Here is a 21,873-nt window from a genome sequence, read left to right on the forward strand (position 1 = left end):
GCTAGTAGGTTTACGAAACATGCGACTACAAATTTTCCCATCTTTAATAAACAATTCAATATCTAGGAAATTGATGCTACTTTTGTCATAGTGGGTAGTAAATGACAGATTCAGTACATTGTCATTTAGGTAGTCAAAGAAACCTTTAAGTTCATCAACTGAACCTGTCCAGATTAGGAGGCAGTCGTCTATGTACCGCCCCCAATAGTGGATATATTGTATCCATTTGTTACCGGATGGGCCCCAGATTCTCTCCGCCTCAAAGAACCCCATGAAGAGGTTCGCAAAGGACGGAGCAAATCTAGAACCCATCGCGGTACCAAGGCGCTGTCTGTACCAATTTCCATCGAAGAGAAAAACATTATTTTGAAGCACTAATCTAGTCATCTTCAAAATCATCTGATTGTGATCATAGTATTCTGCACTTCTTTTACTTAAAAAGAAGTCAATTGCGTGGATTCCTAATTCATGATCGATGTTGGTATACAAAGATACCACATCGAGGGTAACCAGTGTCATTCTGTCATCCCATACCAGATCGTTCATCAAATTAAGTACATGCTTAGAATCCTCAATAAATGAGGGTAAGTTTTTGACATATAGCTGTAAAAAGGTGTCAATATATTGGGAAAGACGTTCCGTCGGTCCCCCAATGCCAGAAATTATTGGCCTGCCTGGTGGTTTAACCATAGATTTATGAATCTTTGGCAGCGTATACATGCATGGTGCCCGCGGTGTAATAACTTGCAAATACAAAAATTCATCACGATCAATAAGAGTTTCATCATACCATATTTTCAGATGATCATTAATAACCTTCGACAGGCTTGTAAGTGGATTACTATACAGTTTTTCATAGTACACAGTGTCATTCAGTTGAGAATATACTTCTTCTTTGTAATCTATAGTATTCAAAATTACTATATTCCCACCTTTATCCGCTCTACGTATGGTGATGTCAGGGTTATTCTTAAGTTCTTTCAGTGCCACCCTCTCCCCAGGCGATAAATTGTCTATGTACTTCTTAGTCTTAGCTGAAAATTTAGCATCAGTAATTCTGTCTATGTCTTGGTTCACCGCTTTGGAGAAGGCTTCAATTGTACTCCCAGATGCCACCTGAGGTGTCCATTTAGATCGTTCCTTCAACCCACTGTCTTCACTCAAGAACCTGTCTATCCCCAAATCATCCAATAACTTGAGTAATGTCACTGGATCTTCCTCTCTCTCAGTAAGAGACAACAAAAGTTGCGTTTCTTTAAGTTCTTGAATTGTGATTTCACTTACGGGTTTTATTTTTGCATATCTAGGTTTATCTGGTACATTAGCAAAGTGTTTTTTCAGTTTCAACCTTCTAACAAATTTGAACACATCAATTTTAATCGAGTACCAATCAGACATAGTCATAGGGCAAAAGCCCATTCCTTTTGCAAGTAAACTGATCATATTCTCAGATAACTCAGTTGATGACAGATTAACAATTTCAATATTATTTACATCATTAGCATCATCTTCAATTATGGTTTCCAGGATCTTGTTCGCATGCCTACCCTTCCTCCCTGTCCTCCTGCCGCCTCTGCCCCCTCTCCTGGTTTTTTTACAGTTGCCACTCGGTTCCTCTCTGAGTCCCTGTTTCCACGGCGCAACCTGTGCACCTCTACTAAAAAATTATTTTCAAGGGATTGAATGGAAGCGGTCTCAGAGTTTTCCTCAGATTCACTACTAGAGATATTACTTGAACCAGGGTCACTGTCACTAGGTGATGGGGTGCCGCCCTTTTGTTTCTCAGTATTAGATTTAGTAATTAGATAATCAAATTTCCTTGCAAAGGTATATACACGACCTGACCGATAGTCCTTTTCGTCGCGTTTTATCTTTCTTGCTTTCCTTTGCTTAATGTCATTTTGTAGGTCATTTAATTTCTCATCCAAAACAGTATAGTTTTTAATTGTTGCTTCGGGGAGATTCATTTCTTTAATTTCATCCTCTACTTTTTGTATTTCTACAAGTAGTTTCGCTATTTTTCTCTCAGCGTTTTCAATGAGGATATTAATTAAGTTTCTGGAGCTAGTGTTAAGTTCCTTCTCCCATGTAACATAGAGATCAGGTTCCAGATCCTCGTAAGTAGGTATAATCTGGGACCTGAGACCTCGTGGGATTCGATTAAGCTTAAGGTATTGTTTTAAAGTGGCGGCATCCCACCATTTATTTAATTCCGTGCGTTTGAGGGATTCAAGTTTCACAAACTTGGCTCTCAGGCCTTCTTTTTTCGTCTCTTTAGGTGGTCCCATGGCAGCTCCTATTGTACCTCCTGCCACTAATAATAAAAAAACAGAGAAGTTATTGAGAGAACTGTATATATATCAGTAGCTAATACTTATGCGATGTGCTGGCCAATTTGGAGTATACAGCAATTGGGCAGGAAGATAGTGGAGTGTGTTTAGCCTCAGTTTGACGTATGAGCGCTACAATATAAATATAGTGTATATTAATAGACACTAGCTTTACTTACAGATTATTACTTCGATTGGTTTGGACTGAAGAATTTGATTTTACCGTGAGGATTATGAATTACAATTATTCGCATTAAGAGTAATGGTGAGTTACTGAGGATGTAATAATACTAGCATGTTGACCAATCTGCTGTTGTGGTTGGTGACTGGGTCCTATCTGGTATTTTAGGTTACTTATAATTATACGATCTAAAATATATGTTGAAATGTACTCAGACTCGGGTACTAGATACTGATGGATACACTTTGGGTTTTCAAGCTTTATTCTTGGTGACGGGTACTTCTTTGACTTACCTTTCCTTATTACACGGATTCGGTGTATTCTATTGTGAATATTGAGTCCAGTACTACTTTTTGTAATTTTGGTTACTGTATTAATTACAGCCCTGAAGAAGTCTGTATATCATATACTGATCAGACGAAACACGTGTTGGCTGTTATTTTGTCATATATTGGATGAAGAAATCTGATGAAGAATTGATGGAATAAACGAATTTTGAACATTGGGATCTTACTCACTATCTGACTGCTTTCCCACGCACCGATATAAAAAAAAACTGAAGTCAGGCACTTTTGCCTGAGACGGGGGCGGGGCCTGCAATCCGGCAGGAAGTCCCGCCCGCCGCCACAGCCGCCGCCGCCGAGGAAGAAGTGGAGCCGGCCGACTGATGGCCTCTCCGCATCCCGGGGCTCCCAGGTGCTGGAGGGAGCCCCGGAAGTGAAGTCCTGCCCCCTGGTACCAGCGCTGCCGTAGATGACACACTGAACACGCCGAAAGAGCCCGGTAAGTGGTGGGGTGGGGGTGGGGGTGGGGGTCGCGCGTGTGTTCGAATGTGTCTGTCCGTGTGTCTGTGTGTGTGCGCGTGGGCTTGCGTGTGTGTTTGCGTGTGTGTATGCAGTGTGTGTGTGCCTGTGTATGTGCGCATGCGTGAGTGTAGAGGGTTTGCGCAAGGGAATGTGGACAGGAGAGGGGCACGGCGCCGTGCGCGCTCACGAGGTGAAAACTGAGCTACTCTGCGCTTGTGCACCCTTTCCTGTCCACATTCCCAGAAACGAATCACAATAGATGTCTTCGCTGACGTCAGCAATGCTTCGCATTGCTTACGTCGAGCTCGACCTAAAAACAGTTTACTAAAAGTAAACAGTGGGGGGACACACATAAAGAGGTTATGCTCCTGGGAGGGTGAAACACATAATGGACAAAGCAATCAATCGCATACGAAGCAAACAGATAAACATGACAGTAAATTTTATCTCTGGTACGCAATGGTCAGGCTTTAATGACAACGTTTTTGGTAAGCTGCCAATAGTTTTTTCTCAGCAAGACTGCTCCTCTGTCTAATAGGCGCGATCTAAAAAAGGCCACTGGAATTATCTAATTTTGTGGTCGCAATGTTTTCCACTGATATGTTTTTTAACTGCATAATGTGTGATCTACAACAAAAAAAGCGTTTAGCTCATACAAATTATATTGCTGTAACTGTGCATATGGAAAGCAGCTCATGGCATGTTGTATATGTTAGAGACATTTACCTGTTTGGCGGTACTCAGGCACTAAAGATGAGCATTATGGTGCCACTGTCTTCACTGATGCAAGTTGGGCGTATTTTGAGGAAACAAAATCAGTGGAATTAAATATATTTGAAACAGATTAAAAAAGAATGTTTGAAAAGGATATGGTTGCATCCTGACAAGACCTGTGTAGCATTCGTTGTACTTAGATGTTTGATGTCCTTAAAAATCCCCGAAGCAGTCTAGTATGAAAAACTGCAAGTACCAATCTTGCATATTTTTCCTTTTTTTAAAGCAATATCACACTGCATTTAAGCAAACTCCTTATGCCTCTTTCAGCGTTTTAACTGATCTTTAAAGGAGCTCATTTGTTCAGCAGCTACTCTGCATTGAATGCTTCACACAGTTGCAATCAAACACTTCCATTCAGAAGTTTGGTACTGTCCCTCTGCAGGTGCGCATGCATGTTTTGTGTAGTCAGAGTGCAAGGCAGCAGTTGTCTTTATGGCTTTTTAGATCTCGCCTAGCCAGTGCTTGTGCTTTCTCCTCGAGACATACTGTGTATTCAGAATATGGGCATTTCGCCCATCGTTTTAATTGGCTGCTCTTACGGTCCTTTGTAAATGGTGGCTTTTCTTTGGTTAAACGGCATAGTAGTCCCTCCTTAGTACTGCCTTTTCTCTTGTTGTAACCTCCCATGTGTTGTTACTTGGTATGTTTTGTTTACAGCTTCGGTGCACTATTTTCTTAAATGACTTTCTCCTACCTACTGTTACAAGCAGGACACTCTCTCCCGCAAACGCTTGTTTGGCAGTTGTAGTGCGAACCCGATCGGAAGCTATTGCAGCGCTTTATGTAAGCACCAGTTCTCTAGTTATAAAGTGTCCGAATGCGCTTCTTTAATAACGGTGGCCATGTGTCTTTTTGTTTGTTGTGGTCTCGACCCAACTCACCGTTTTTTTTTCTCCATTTGCAGCTTGATCTTTATCAATGGCAGCCACGCGTATTTTCTTTTGTTGCGCTCGGCTCACCTTACTCAACGCTTGTTGAGGCTAACTCGGCCGATCCTGTTAGGTCTTGGGTCCTGCTGGGGGAATGTTGGCGGACGGGTTTGTTTTTCTGTTTTCTTGCTCTCACCTCTACGGGTAGTCGAGTTTGGCTCGCACGCAGCTCCCGTGGCTCAGGTTTGGGGTGTGGTCAGCAGGAGGTACCCACACTGGTGACGCGGTGCCACCTCCTCTAGGACACCTCAAAACCTGGCTTCCCTCCCACTGCTCCTGACGTTGGTGGAAATAGCAACTGGAAGGAAAGACTAGAAGTCGTGTAGCCATGGCGACTGGGAGCGGAAGTATACACGGTACAAGTGCAAGACTGCCTATTATGTCACTTTCCCCCCGAGTTTATTTTGTTTGGTTTTTATCCAACTTTGTTAGCCACAGCGTATGAACAAACACTTTCATCTTCCCACAATATATACTGCAAGCTTTGGGTAAAAGCAATTTTAGTATTTCCATGTTTTTTACAGGTTAATACAGAAGTTTCGAGTTGAGCGGCAGTTGGCGCAAGTAAAATGGGTAGTGCTGCTTTGCAAGTGGTTTCATTCGAGACATCCAGCCAATGCTGGCCTTTTTTTTCATGACACATTTTATTAGATTTTATTGGAATATTACATAATGGCCAACATTGCCAGTCAAAACTTACAGTGCAGTAACAACCCGTCACCCACCCTCCGTAATACCAACATATAATATGCAGGCAGACCGCCCTTACCATCGCAAACAATATTCTCATGAGCTTTATTCAGGGAATACAACTGTGTGTTAGTGTATGTTAAGGGCTGGGGGATTCATGATCTTTCGCTAAACAGTTGTATCACTGTGTCAAGAAGAGAGTCTACTGATGGTGTTGGTGCCTATAAAATACCCCTGTAGTGGGCCTATCTCTGCCAAATCTTAGTGTGTTTCTGTGGACACCCCCTTGCCCGGAACACCGCTACTTCCATCCCCATGCAGTGATCCATTCCCAACTTCCAGGCGCCTATTGTGGGTGGGGACACATCCTGACACAGCCTTGCGTCATCCCATTTAACCAGAGTTAGGCTCAGAAAGAGTAGATATTTCTTATATATATATATATCTTCAATGCCCTCCATACTGTGGAGTAATACGATCTTTATGTGGAAGGGGATCTCCCATGACAGCACCCTCTCCAAACAAGTCACAACCCCTGTCCCGCAACTCATCAGGGTAATGCAGTCCCAGACTATGTAAAAAGGTGCCATCAGTCAGCTCACACCTCAGGCATCTCGGTGAGGCAATGACACCCATTCCTCATAGCTGATATCTAGTGAAATAGGCTCTATGAAGGAATTTCAATAGAATAAGGCCCAGCCTGGCGGATATCGCCGCTTCACGTGGGGCCATCACAATGCTAACTTTTTAGGCAACCATACTTTTGGTTATGGGAAACTTAGTTTTACATTATAAGCATTACAAAGTACTGTCCTGGCTTTTTAGTTCTCGCCTAGGCAGCGAGCTTGGAACATTCCACACCCTTCTAAACCCTTTGGTGGCCTAACGGCTAGGGCGGTCGATCTCAAATCTGGCGAACCGGGTTCGAGTCTCGGCAGTGAGGCTCAACATCCTGTGATTCTGGGCAAATCACTTATTCTCCTTGAGCCTTACAAAAATGAATGTGTCCTTGTGTAACGCAACTGGTGCTCATGTAAAGCTCTCTCTTACCTTCAGGTCGAGTTCGTGCTATACAAAAATCTGGGGAAAATAAAAAAGTAGCATGCCCACACACTAGCAAACACGTGGCATTACTTAAATCAGCACGCACAGCTTTTATTTTGTCAACACGTTAATTTTAGTTTATGCAGCATTCCTAAATCCTATTCCTACGCAGCATTTACACATTCACACGCTCTCACCTGCAGCCCTTTCCCTAGAAGTTTTTACTTTTCTTCCCATCCAACATTTTAAGTTTGTCTCCCTCCCTCATAACCTATTTCCTATTTTCAAGTTCTCCAGCGCTGCAAGGTCATACATATGGCAATAACACTATGCAACTATCATCACGCCAATGCATACAAAAAAGTAAAAACATTGTCATTTTCAACACCAAAAGCTCCAACTTTCGTAAATGCGAGACCTATTGCATTGCAAATGCTTGTTTTTTTGGAAGTTCTGCATAGCAAGGGATATAAGTCATCCAGTGGAAATAATGGTGAAGAAGAATTGCGTCAGGGGTGGGACAGAGGAAGGAAAGCTGCTGAATACGAAGCAAGGAAATGTGATTGACAAAAAAAACCTTAATCTTGACAATGGGAGGCTGTAGGCAGACCTAGAGAGTCTGAAGAGAGCTATTAACTCGTTGTAAAATTTCTCAGTTGATAAACTAATGTTGTCATGATGCTGTACTCAAAGCAACATCTATTTTAACAGGGTAGTCAAAAAACATAATATTTTACATTGTACCTTTAAGATTCAGTAAGTCAGATCTCAAAGTGCCTGAAGTTATTCCTAATGTGATAAATATTTACCATAAAATACTAACTACAATATTATTATGCACAACTGTTCTGTGTTTGAAACAGGTTTTTTTGTCACGAGCCCTAAATCTGAACTCAGAATTAATGGGGCGCTGCTCCAGAGTACAAATTGTACAGTATTAGGTGAATTAATAAGGTTTTCATTCTTAAGAAATCTCTATATTTTTTGTAGCAATGAAATACCTTTTGTATCAAAAGATATGTGTGGAAAAATGTATTATTAGTTAGGTACTAATGCCATACAATTCACTGCCTAATATGCCTTTAAACTAGTCATACTCTCTTTCGTTCTTTCAGTGGTTGTACGTAAAATTGTACCAGCCCAGGAGAATTAGCAGACACAGAGAATTTAATTTTGCCATTCTCTTCTTTTTTGTTATATCTCTGAAACAGGAGTCTGAAAAACTCAAGCAATCAAGTGAAAATGCTCTGGGTATGTAAACATGAATTCGCATTCACTTTTTGTGTACAAATGCAGAACATTTAGTTAGAAGCTTTTATGAACTCGGTTTGGTTAGATATGAATTAATCGAATTATTTATTGTACTGTAATGTGAAAATACAGATAAAGGATATGGAATAAACAAATGAGATGTTTATTTGTTTATCTCTAATATGATGCACCAAAAATAAGATTTATTATGCAATGAATTCTGAATAAGTGGCACAAAACCGCTTCCAAATACAAACATATGAGATACTTGGCTTCTCTTGAACCATTCCTCTCAACGTGAATAAAAACAGGAAATATCCAGTGTCTGATGCTCCCTCTCCCACGCCATCATTCCTTATACACAGCAAAAAGAAAATAGCCTGCTTCGTGTCCACCTTTTTCCTCACCTCCCTTGTAGCAGTTCCTGAAAATGTGAGTGTGGTGATGGCTGCCATGGAAAAGTGTGCCTTTATTTAAGGTTTGTCTTTCTGCATAGTATTTTGTAGCTCAGACTGAGGAGATGGAGAAGGATTGACAAGAACAGAATGGAGTACTATCTATCAAATGGAAGCAAGAGCAAAGGAGAGTTTTTGAAGGGAACAGAGACATTGAGTTACTTGGAACTACAAGGAGAACAACATGGAGAACAGTGTATAAGTGCAGGGAGAATGAGACAACCCTTCCATCTTTGTCTATGTCTCTCTCACAGATGGTCCACAGTTGTGACATCATGGGTGCTGCGTTCAATGCTGTCAGTATATGATAGCTGACTAGCAGCCCGCCGTGTGGAGTGCATATCTTCAGAGAGCAGAGCAACTGCAGGACCAAAAGCTTATATGCTAGACTTCTATTGCTTGGGACTTCTCAGAGGAAGAGGAGTCAATAATAAGATGGACAATCAGACAATGTTGGTCCGGGAGCACCCGAAATATCATGGAGTGTGTGGTGAAACATGCACTGCACTTGCCTCTACGTTCCATCGATTTGTTGTATCCTTGTGCATACCCTGGTGGCTAAAAATTTCACACAGTGGTAGAAACAGATGAAATTCCAAATAATGCAGGATCCAAAGATTGCCTTGCCCTGAGGCCCACTCTTAATCCCTTGATTGTTTTGACTTTGATACCATACATATTTTTCACAATATCAATTCTACCATTGATTGATGAAGATTGATAAAATTTGACAACACAGAATCCGCATGAGAACAGATAACTGAAACAGTACCCATATTTGAGTAGATGCACATTCATACTGCCTCTCAGGAATCCAGGGCATTCTATTTGGTTAGGAACCTCTTTGCACTTTTTGGTGTTTTTTACCTATTTGGTCTAGTGTTTGTGTCTTTACTGGTCTTTTGTCCCAGTTAGGAATTTAGTCTGTTTACTTTCCTTTGTTGCAACTATTTTGAGCTGTCCGTTCAACTGTATTGGGTAACCCCCTGGTTTAAGACATCAGAAAAAAGCAAACGTTCCCAAGTGCCCCAGAGGATTGTATGCCTATGGTGAAGGATCCAGTCAAACCTATAGTCAGAAGGATCTTCTATGAGCTCTCCATTAGCTTAACGGTGTCCCTGGTTCAATCTTTCAGTCTCCAAAGAGGGGGGGGGGGGGACTTGTTATACAGTTTGCAATTTTCTCTCCCAGTTGAAAAGTGAGAAAGGGCAACCTGAGCTCTTCAAGAAGATGAAGAAGTGTTGAAAATTAGTACGTTTTGGTGAACATTATCTGCGCCATCTTGCCTCTTCCCCTGATGCCACACTTTTGTCGTGCGCGCCCGCCATTTTAAGATGCCCCGATCAGAACCAACCCTTTTGCATGCCGCTGGCCCCTGACATAGCCCTTTGCCTTCGCTAAGCCTGCACGCTGACCACCCCCTGCTTGCACCTGCCTTGAGTCATAAACCCCTCTTCGGCGCTGCTCTGCCCCAGGCCCTCATCCTGTTCCCAGCGCGACACCTCCCTGCTTTCCTTTCATGATCTCCGGCCCTTAGATGCAAACCCCCTTTTTCCCCGTGTGCCCGTTTTGTCCTCCCCGTTCCCAAGCCGACACCCAGCCCTGCCGATACCATCCTTGCCCCTCCCCGTACAATAGAAAGCTTCCCCCATCAAAGAATCCCCGGGTTGATCAAAGCCCCCACCCCATGAGACCCGATCAAACCCCCCACATTCCGTGAATCGGCGGATTATCCAGCTGCGCGATGCTCATCACCTGTTGTGACTAGGGTGGGGACTTCAACTGTAAATGTGTATGGGAACGGGCCCAAAGGGGAGTTCCGAGAATGTCTTTTCCGTACATCAAAGCTTTAACATGTATGTGTAATCTACAATAAAGTCATAAATGTGTGTATAAGAGGCCAGGCCTCAGGAATACAGTTAGAGCACCTCAGAACGATACCTTCAGTCCGTTTCGTTGTGTTCTCCTCCGGAGAGAATAAAAAAACCTTGTTTCCTGCTTTCCAGTCTCCAGCGCCTGCCTCTTCATTTGATTTAATAACTAGAGGGTCACAGAGGCAATACCGCCGGGCAAATATCGATTGTCCCCGACCCGACTCAGGTTTTTACAATTGGCGCCCCACGTGGGGCCCATCAGCGACTCGTGGATCCAGTGGGAGAGGTCCCGACGACAGAGTGAACGACTGCAACGATCGGGAGAGCTCTTGCCCAATAGACCCTCGTCTGGCAGCCGATCATCCGAACTTCACTAGTTCCGAACAGACCTCTCTCGAGTGATCTACGGTCCTGACTGGGAACCATCAGGAGTGCCGTGAGAAATACGAGAAAAAGAGGACGATCGGGCGCTGGATTCGGAAGACAAGAAACTGTCCACATGGTCCGGGTAAGGTCGTGTTGCCACGACAAGTTGCGAAAAAATTTGTTTGATTGCTTGATTGTTCAAAAATACTAGTATTGCTCGTTTTATTTTTATTTTTTTATTTTGGAGATTCACTGTCTGCAAACGGAGAAACAACAGGCTCTCTCTCTTTGCAAGCAGTGGAGGATAGGTAGGGTAGCAGCCGTGCTTGTTTTCTTTCTCCCCCACTTAATAATTGCTTGAAACTGAACTGTTGTTCGCAAAAATATTGTTTCCTGGAGATTCCCTATCTGCAAACAGGGAAGTGACCACCCTTTTTGCAGATAGTGAAAAGGGTAGGTAACGCAGATCTTTGCGGACCTACTCATTCTCCCCATTGTTATTTATTGGTCTTTTGGTTTTTTGGTCCATGAGGTATTCACTGCCTGCAAACAACGTAGAATAGAAATATTCTGTCTAGTCTTTGCACCTAGTGATAAGATAGGCAGTGCTGACTTTTTTTAGTCCCTCGTTACGAGCCGTCATGTCTGTCTTCTCCCCACTGATAAATAGCCTGTTTAGCCCGGACCGGGTGTTAGAGGTGGACCATATAGCTCCACTAGAAGGCACCCCTAATAAGGACATGTTCATAAACTATGGGTTAGTCACCATAGCTTATAATAAATTATGGCACAGGTATACCGAAGAGAGTCAAGACAAACAGTGGCCACTGGCAGGATCCTTTGACCTTGATAAAATAGAAACGTTAGAAATAGCCCTTCGAAATAATAAGACAACGCCAATTATGCTCGACAGTCTCGGTATGTGGCGCAGAGAGGCTACGAAACGACAGAGAAAAGACGAGGACAAACCAAGTAGAGAAATATACCGACAGGACAACCCCAGGACACCGCTACCCACAACTTATCCCCCGACACTATGCAAAGGACGACCAGACTTAGGGTCAGACCAATGCGCTTTTTGTAGGTATGTCGGACACTGGAAAGCCCAATGCCCGACTCTACTGAGCGTGAGTAAAGGCAAAGGGCCGACAAGAACGACAGACCGACAGTACGAGAAAAGGCGCGAGACAAAGAAGAACCCGACTTACATAGACAGACCAGACAGAACTACCACGTTTGATTATGCCCGATGGCACAGATTTCGCCAGGAAAATCTCAGCGGCATGCTCAAGTTCTCCTAGGTCGGGCAATGTCAAGACGGGAACCCAGCCTCGTTTAAAATTCACAGACGGAAAGAGATAATTATGACCAATAACTGTTTTTATATTTGTCTTGGGTCTTTGTATGTCGTACTTGTACTGTCCCCCGTCTGAGTTTGTGTGTATGTAATGTACAAATCTGCGTCATCCCTCTACACGTGTTTCCGTGTTACTCGACCTCTGTTAGCAGAAACTTAGCATAAAAGCAACCTGGAAAGAAAGAAATGGTAAAACAAAATCCGTAGACCATTAATGAACTTGAACTTTTAATTTAACACAACAAACAAGGAATAATAACGATAAACTGTAGAAAAATGAAAGTCAAACAGAACATTCGCCCCCCCCCCCATTCTGGAACCTTCCAAAGTAGGGCAGGGTTACGGCTACGCCCAACCAACGGCAACCCATATAAGGCGAGCCCGGCCGCCAACTCTTGGTCAGGAAATCTTAACGTATGGGGGAGCCGGAGGAGAGGCAGGAGCCCGCAGCCTGGGCATTTGCAGGTAGTCCCGCCACATGTCTCCTTGGCCGGCCGCAACGGGCCTGGAAAGACTAAGGTAGTCCCGCCACATGTCCAGAGGAGAACGAGGCACCTCTTCCTTTTCTCTTCCGTCACAGCCGCAGCAGTCCTGGACGGCGGGATGTCCTGCACGTACCTCCACAACAATTTGTCCAAGTTGGGCTGGGAGGGAGAGGCGACGCGGACGAGCCTCTCCCACCTCCACCGAGAGGAGGTTTCCCAGCCCCCGGCCCGACGCCGAACACCCCCAGTCAGGCGATGGTGCCAATACTTCCACAGCACCGAACGTACAATGGTGGCACCCCAGTACTTGCGCAGCACCGAACGTACAATGGTGGCACTTGGGGAACACCGGATGTGGAGAGACCTTCATGCGGGGCGATGAAAAGGAGCGGCATGGAGTGCACCGGGAGAAGGAGACGATGTGAACGAGTCTCCCTCGCCCCCCCAGGTGGGGGCATCACAGCTGCACCCCAGCTGAACGTCCCGCTTACACAAAACAGGGACCTCTTCCTTTCACTCCGAAGGATCTCTTCCATTCTTGCAAACTCGACGAGAGTGGCCCCTGTAGGGCCTCAAAATGGCGTCTGGATCCGCTGGAAGGCGGGCCCCGGCCACTAGAGTAACTTTGGCCAGCCATATAACTCGAACATTTGTCCCATGGAGCACGAGCCCCCATCTCCGACAGCATCCCCGCAGCCTTGAAGATCATACAAAGGTCCCCGGCGGAACCTTCGGCCTTTGCAGGTTTCCGGTAAGGGACGGCTGCCTTGATCGCCAACGAAACAAACATGACATTGCCACACCTTCTGTTAGCGTGAATTCTAGAACTGCCGAAAAGGACTCTGGTCCAAACTGCCAGTAATGGAAACATTTCCCCCTGATGCTGCTTCCGGACTGTGCCGGCCCCGCCCAAAATGGCGCTGGTATCAATCGGAACTTACGAACACCTCGTGGTGTTCCTTCGCACTAATATAAACTTGATGTTCTGAGATTTTATATGATCCTTTGTACACTTGGCTAGAAAAGACAAGGAGAACTCACACGACGAACAGTATGAAAGGATCCCCGTTACAAATGTTGATTACAAATGTACAATGTATTATATTTTTATAACTGATGTAAACCTCATTTACGACGCTCACGTACGGTATGCATATAGGAAAATAAATGCCCCCGAACCCCCAACCAATTAATAGACGTTTTAGTTACTTACAAATGAACGAGTAAAACTTTCCGATGTTTTTATTGCTGCAAGCGAAACCCCCCACTGTATGCACTTTAGCCATTGCCACGACCGGCCAAATACGACCGCACCCTCATAATCCATATGCTGAAATGATTTTGCAAAATAAAGTCTTTGAAACTATGGACGGGTATTGCATGCTTTATTTTAAAAAAATGTGGGATCGGTGGGAAAGTTTTTTTCTGTGCACCCTACTCTGCTCTCTCTTTAAGGTTAAAGGAAGATGGTTACCCAGCCCTGGAGGACGGATCGGATCAACAACACGACACTCCGCCTTCAAAGTACGCAACTGACCCATGAACTCTCGCGTAGAGGAAGACCTTGACTTCCAAGGATGGGTAAAACGAACGGTGTAAATGAGGGAATGTAAAAGGAGGGAGAAATAAAATAAATGTAAATATTATAAAGTACCACGTTCCAAAGTATCAGGGGCCCAAGAACCGAAGAACCTTAGAACGCCACAGCGTTGAAAGAGGTTTAAGGACCCCGATAGTGAGATACATCCTTTTGACTAGATACCTCGCACTAGGCACCTCTGGTTTCCTTTTTTCGTTTCCCCGCACACGACCTATATGAACACACTACCCCCCCTCGACTCCAGAAACCATATCCCCAGGGACCCTGCCCCGAGGAGGAAAGACGAGTAAGAGGTAAGTAAAGGACTTATGAATCCATGTATTTGAATGCGCGCGAATGCTGTCTCCCCCACCCCCTCCCCCTTTTTTCCTCCCTCTGCAGGTTACATCAGAGATTACAGCCGAGGTGTGGCGAAGATCCGAAACCTTGCCATGTCTAATGCACGAAACGAACTAGCGCCGCAAGGTGGCGTCTAAGCATGCCTGCAGACTACTCACGTACCGAACAAACCCGAAAAATTAGCACAACCCTGATACAAAGTGATCACCCTTAAACCAGACCGGACGAATGAACCCATGTCACGTATGATGCGAAACTATGAGGGAATGTGTGTGTGTGACTGAGGCGTCGACCCAACTGGTCGAAGGACCGAGAATGCGAGAAGTGCGACAAAATGGTACCTCCTTTCTTCTTTCCTTCTTCTCAAGGCGCGTCCCCTCTACCCTGTCTAATGCTCAAACTGCATGATTACAAGATCCTAACGCAGACCCGCGAATGCCCTTTACTGTGTAATGCACTAAATAGCCTTTCTTGAATACACTGCCACCCTCTCTGTTGCACGTGTACTATTTAGCCTGCCGTTGCACTCTCTCTCTCTCTCTCTCTCTCTCTCTCTCTCTCTCTCTCTCTCTCTCTCTCTCTCTCTCTCTCTCTCTCTCTCTCTCTCTCTCTCTCTCTCTCTCACTCTCTCTCTCTCTCTCTCTCTCTCTCTCTCTCTCTATTTCTGCACTCCCACTCTTCCGAGTGGTTAGCCCCGAAATTGGCAGACTGCCACCCCTAGCACACCACCTAATTGGCTTCAAATACCGTCAGTATTTGCACAAAAACTTGTCTTTAATACGATCACCCTGAGGCCGCGTCATTACCTCTCCTTTTCCGCTAGAAGTCAATGAGCCAAGGTTGGGCCGTAAGGGAAAGGACAGGTAAGACGACAGAGGTTCCCTAATCTGACCCGAAATAAGGGAACTACATGTCAAACGGCTCCTATGGTATAAAACAAGGACCTCAGAATACGCGACCCTCCCCTCCCCGAATGGTCGAAGTACCCAAACCAGAAAAATGATCACCCCTGTTACCCCCCCTGTATCAGCCGCCCAAAAACTGGAATTATGAAACTGCCCCTCGTTTCCAGTCGTGAGAGATGGGTCGATTTATGCCCTTACCACAAGTTTCCTATGTCCCTGGTTGTTTCCCATAAAACCCCTGTCCTTCCTAATTAAGTAATCGGGCTGTAAAAGGTTACAAGGTTAACAGACTAGTCCAAGGTAAAGAAATAACCGAAATGAACCCCGTAGTAGTTTAAAAGCAGGATGCATCTATAGAAAGGAGATGTTTTAGTCATGTTCGCCTCTCAGCAAAATACCTGTGTAGTACCATGTTGATGACTCACAGTACCCTTTGTAAATGTAAAACTCTAGAGAACAGCATATCTTCGCCAGGTTCGTCTCACGAAGGTGGGTCACCATCAGATGAACTGTCGTGAACTAATTATGAAGGAAAGTCATAAGTAAATCCAACAGGCCCGTCACCGGTCATTTCATATGCCAGTTGTGAGAACGAGCATTTTCATTCTTTGCCTGGAGCTGGGAGAGAAATAGACTTTTTGATTATCTCCATCTGCAAATTCTCTAAAGACTGTCTTTTCAAACTTGTTTAAGGGTACTGCTGTTGGAGGAGAGAAGGACCGGATGTGGGAGCACGAGGCCTGACTGCAGACTAAGGAACACCTGCGACATTAGCCAAGGCGAGACCACGACAGAAAAGAGCTGCAGGACGAGGCACTGTTTTCGACAGCATGAAAAGAAAGGGTCGACCTGATGCCCCTGCTCGACGTCCAGTGCCTGTCGACAAGTCCCCGCTCTCTGAATTCTGTCACACGCCCGCCTATTTGAAGTCTCTCGTTCCCCTAGTTTGTTCCCAATTTGGCCTTGCTCCATCCCCCTTTTTCCTCTGACCTACCCTATGGACTGTTTTGAACGCTCTTCTTCCATCGGAACTTTCTGACAATCACCTCAAAGGACACAGGGCGAAAAGGACCTTACCGACCAGAAACGCGAGGAAAGGGTCGTGCCCTGCAACGCAGAACTTAGAACAGAGCTGGACTCGTAGCTCCACCGCCGGTGCTCAACAGCGCCAACGAAAGACCACAAAGAACAATGAGAACTCGTAAAACTTCGAACATTTGACATCCACAATCACCGTTTTTGCTATGCCTGATTTCTCTCCCAGCCGCCATTGTATTGATCCTGCTCCAATCCGAATCTGAAATATGTAATAACCTGCCAGTTCACGTTATGATATGTACTTGCTGCTCGCTACAGAACCGTTTTTTGTATTACATTCCTATGACTTTCCTGCTGAACAAGTTTATCAAAGTTTATCAAATAGGCCCACCTCCTAAAAACTAGAAATCTCAAAATGTATTGTTTACAATTTTTTCATCTAGGGTTCCTACCGTTTTCCTTCTCATGCCCACCACAATAGACCCGAGTAGAAAATGAACCAGCAAGATGTCTTGAATATGTTAAAGGGAGGACTGTTGAAAATTAGTACTTTTTGGTGAACATTATCTGCGCCATCTTGCCTCTTCCCCTGATGCCACACTTTTGTCGTGCGCGCCCGCCATTTTAAGATGCCCCGATCAGAACCAACCCTTTTGCATGCCGCTGGCCCCTGACATAGCCCTTTGCCTTCGCTAAGCCTGCACGCTGACCACCCCCTGCTTGCACCTGCCTTGAGTCATAAACCCCTCTTCGGCGCTGCTCTGCCCCAGGCCCTCATCCTGTTCCCAGCGCGACACCTCCCTGCTTTCCTTTCATGATCTCCGGCCCTTAGATGCAAACCCCCTTTTTCCCCGTGTGCCCGTTTTGTCCTCCCCGTTCCCAAGCCGACACCCAGCCCTGCCGATACCATCCTTGCCCCTCCCCGTACAATAGAAAGCTTCCCCCATCAAAGAATCCCCGGGTTGATCAAAGCCCCCACCCCATGAGACCCGATCAAACCCCCCACATTCCGTGAATCGGCGGATTATCCAGCTGCGCGATGCTCATCACCTGTTGTGACTAGGGTGGGGACTTCAACTGTAAATGTGTATGGGAACGGGCCCAAAGGGGAGTTCCGAGAATGTCTTTTCCGTACATCAAAGCTTTAACATGTATGTGTAATCTACAATAAAGTCATAAATGTGTGTATAAGAGGCCAGGCCTCAGGAATACAGTTAGAGCACCTCAGAACGATACCTTCTGTCCGTTTCGTTGTGTTCTCCTCCGGAGAGAATAAAAAAACCTTGTTTCCTGCTTTCCAGTCTCCAGCGCCTGCCTCTTCATTTGATTTAATAACTAGAGGGTCACAGAGGCAATACCGCCGGGCAAATATCGATTGTCCCCGACCCGACTCAGGTTTTTACAGAAGGGGTCGTCCAATCTAGAGTGAAACTGGAAGCAATGAAATCTCTTAAATGCTAGAGGTAGAAGAGTTCCAAGAGCAGTCTTAATCATCCTTAATGTTACCATCCACCTCACGTACTTCAACATTATTCTTGAAGAAGCTTGAAAAAGCTAGCAAACCAAAGTAAAAGATGGATTAGACCCTAGACAAACCCACAAGAATTATCACAATCCTATCCTACCTTTCTCAATCACAAACCAAAGACCTGGCTGCAAGATTTATGGTGTAATATTAAATGGTAATGAGGATCTTGAAAACTTTCGTAGGTATGTTAATTATTGTCCAGAAACATGCAAACACAGTTCAGGGTGTAAATACAAGCTGTATTGCTTGGTTATCTGAAATCTTGAATTTATCTGTGGTGCCCAATTCCCCTAAGATCTCCAGTAGGCTATGTTCTCTTAGGCCGCAATTATAAATTGTTTGGTAATTTTGAGGTAATATCATTCGATTAAAAAAAAAAAAATAAATAAGTGATTACCCTGGGGAACTTTCTTTTTAGGTCGAGCAGACGTACTCTCAATGCGTGAGCATTGAGGTGTCTGCTTCAGACCTAATGCTGCCCGTATTTAGGAATGTGGACACCAATCTGACACGCGCTTTTCCTTTCCAGTTTTGACCGCGTGAGCGCGCGTCTGAGCCGCGCATGCGCAGAGTAACTTGCTCACACACAGACACAGGCAGCCCCCACCCCTCTGCATGCACGCACACACACACAGGCGAGCGCATGCACACGCAGGCACACACATACACGGCACACGGCACACAGCACACATACAGGCACACGGCACACAGCCCCTCCCTCCCTCCCCTCCCTTTAACTCACCGGAGACGGACTCGTCGCACCATCTGTTCAGGGAGCCCCGCAGAGCACTCGAGGTCCTCTGGCACTCTCCCAAAAAGCGGAGCTCTCCCCATAGGCATGGGGGCCCCGCAGTCTCCTCGCTGGTCTTCACCCGGGCCCCCTCCTGGGACCCGGGACTTCATGCGGCACTTCTCTTCTCCGGGATCGCGCTCCGACCTGAAAACGAAACTGAGGCGTGGCGCGCATGCGCAGGCAGCCCCCGCCCTCCCACTCCTCCACGGCCGGCGAAAAGCTGATGGTAGCGCAGGGCTGGTTATTGGACTTGAGGGCCGAGGCCGACTTACTGCATAACATGGAACCTGCAATCTCTGAGGGAGCTGTGCTCAAGGTAAGAGCAGGGCATTTTTCAAGAGTGGGTCACTGGGGTAACGGGAGTTGTTTACATATGCAGCACATGCTTTGTCTCTTGCCCAGTCCCAGAGCTGGCCTTTTACACACCCACCTCACTGACTCAGACAGCTCCGCCCCGTGCCACGACTGTGAATGTGAATGTGCTCATGAGTTGTCTGTAGCATCACAAGAGGACCCTTTTAAAACGTGCAGCTGTCCTGAGTGTTGCCGGACATATGTTGATATGTAACAATCTAGGCAATCCTAAAAAACAAATCCACTCTCAGTAATAATAGAATCAAGGAAATTAAGCTACACCAAATTTATAAAGTTACAGTATTTTATTAATGATTAGACATGAGATCATATTTCAAGACCTTTAAAATTCATATTAAAAAAATCAACAATTAGAAAGGTGACATAATAATGAAAACATTTCACATATTAAAACATTCTTATTGTTGAACAAAAAGTAAAAGGGAAATAAGTGGCAGGTTGGTACTCTACGCGCGTTTCGGCGACCAGCGCCTTCTTCTGGAGCAGCCACAGATAATTATGATCAAGATATATTTTGGTGTGTAGATCAATTGGTTGGGATAAAATAGAAGCAGCGTCGATGTCTTGTATTTATACTAGGATGTCCAAGTGACTTCGCACTTTCTGTCTTTGTAGATGGATATTATCTGTTCACCGATGTGAATTTTTTTCTGATAAAGTATACAGATTTTGAAGTTACTCCCGCCGTCCGGAACCTTTAGATTATTTAGGTCAGTTAAAGATGTCTTGACCAAGCTTGAAAAACGATAAAAATCCACCTGATATGGGGATCTTACTTAAAAGAGACTTTCCTTTGCACTTATACTTTGGTTTTGGCACAGATATAGTTGTGGCAAAGATGTAGTTAAAATAACTCCCTGTCCAAAAAGGTATAACAGGGCTCCAGACTTCCGGCGGCGGGACTGCGGGTTCTCACGTTCTACGCGGTGATGTAACTACATCTTTGCCACAACTATATCTGTGCCAAAACCAAAGTATAAGTGCAAAGGAAAGTCTCTTTTAAGTAAGATCCCCATATCAGGTGGATTTTTATCGTTTTTCAAGCTTGGTCAAGACATCTTTAACTGACCTAAATAATCTAAAGGTTCCGGACGGCGGGAGTAACTTCAAAATCTGTATACTTTATCAGAAAAAAATTCACATCGGTGAACAGATAATATCCATCTACAAAGACAGAAAGTGCGAAGTCACTTGGACATCCTAGTATAAATACAAGACATCGACGCTGCTTCTATTTTATCCCAACCAATTGATCTACACACCAAAATATATCTTGATCATAATTATCTGTGGCTGCTCCAGAAGAAGGCGCTGGTCGCCGAAACGCGCGTAGAGTACCAACCTGCCACTTATTTCCCTTTTACTTTTTGTTCAACAATAAGAATGTTTTAATATGTGAAATGTTTTCATTATTATGTCACCTTTCTAATTGTTGATTTTTTTAATATGAATTTTAAAGGTCTTGAAATATGATCTCATGTCTAATCATTAATAAAATACTGTAACTTTATAAATTTGTTGTAGCTTAATTTCCTTGATTCTATTATTACTGAGAGTGGATTTGTTTTTTATGATTGCCTAGATTGTTACATATCAACCTTTGTTTATCCCTGGTCTAGGAATCTGATTCTTACTGTATACAGGGGGTCCTTGTTACATATACACTAATGTTGCCGGACATATTACACAATGCATAACTGTCCTAATCTTGCACACAATGACCTCTGCACCCTTTAGGTCCCTACCGAATAGTTGCGCAGGTCATAGCCTTGCGCACAATGACCTCTGCACCCTTTAGATCACTACAAAATAGTTGCTGATTTTTTCCCTCTCAGCCTGACACCCGGCTCACAACCACCAGGCTTCCTTTTAACAGAGCACTTCCCTCAAGTGTTTGTGTTTTTGGGGCTTAATTGGCACCCTACCAGCATGCTGCACACCCACCATGTAGTTGCCATTCTGCCCCCTGGGCAGATTAGCAACGAGGGGACAGTTGCGGTGTTTTACCATTCTGCACCTATTTGCTCTGTGTAGCGATAAGGTAATTTTTATCACACACCTGACTTCCACTTTTCCTTTCTGGTGTTTTTTCCATAAAACTTCGGCGAAGCAAAAAAGAAATACTCCCAGTAGTCCATGTGCCTGCTCAAGTACCGTAAAGTCACAGGTTAAAATCATGGTAAAGCCAATTTAGATTTCATTCTTCCAAGGTCGATAACATGAGTACTTTTCAATTGAACAATGACATGTTTCAAACGCGCCGACCCAATTATGTTTATGCTAGCTGTAAATTAAATATGAATGCTTTTATTTTTTAATTCAGGAAGGTATTTTGTATTTTTGAAGGAAACTTGATGGTTTCCGAATAGCATACTCCAGTCTCAGAAACTTAAGAGTTTGACAGAAAATCTACTGCAGTTGTTAAAGCAGTGATCGGAAGCGGTTTTGTCTTGTCTGCTGAACAGTCCGGAAGCCTACAAATTGAGAAACGTATAAACCATGATAAAGCCCAGACACGTGAGGTTCCCATTGCTGTCATACTACAATATCTGTGCTTTTATTCTTCTTCTTTTGTACTCCGCCATGATTAAGTATAGTCACTATTCATATGTAAAGGTCCCAGACAACCATTTCAGTTCATTTGGCGCGTGCACAGGAATTCGCCCCCCTACCCCTCCCACAAAGCAAGACAAGAACAACAAAGGGGCCATCTGCTTTTCCTGAATTCCTTGGTGGACATCTGCTTTTTC

General features: G+C 44.5%; 1 protein-coding gene across 4 annotated transcripts in view; it reads left to right on the plus strand.

The window, feature by feature from the left end:
- The window catches only part of B3GLCT (beta 3-glucosyltransferase), a 1,060,368-nt gene that overhangs the window by 77,131 nt on the left and 961,364 nt on the right, over nt 1–21,873 (plus strand). For all 4 annotated transcript variants that reach the window (XM_078657144.1, XM_078657145.1, XM_078657146.1 and 1 more), the window contains exon 3: nt 7,969–8,008. In XM_078657144.1, the coding sequence (XP_078513270.1) occupies nt 7,969–8,008 (40 nt within the window). The remainder of the gene's footprint in view (nt 1–7,968; nt 8,009–21,873) is intronic.

Source organism: Lissotriton helveticus, chromosome 8 (assembly GCF_964261635.1).
Source record: "Lissotriton helveticus chromosome 8, aLisHel1.1, whole genome shotgun sequence".
Taxonomy (NCBI): Eukaryota; Metazoa; Chordata; class Amphibia; order Caudata; family Salamandridae; genus Lissotriton; species Lissotriton helveticus.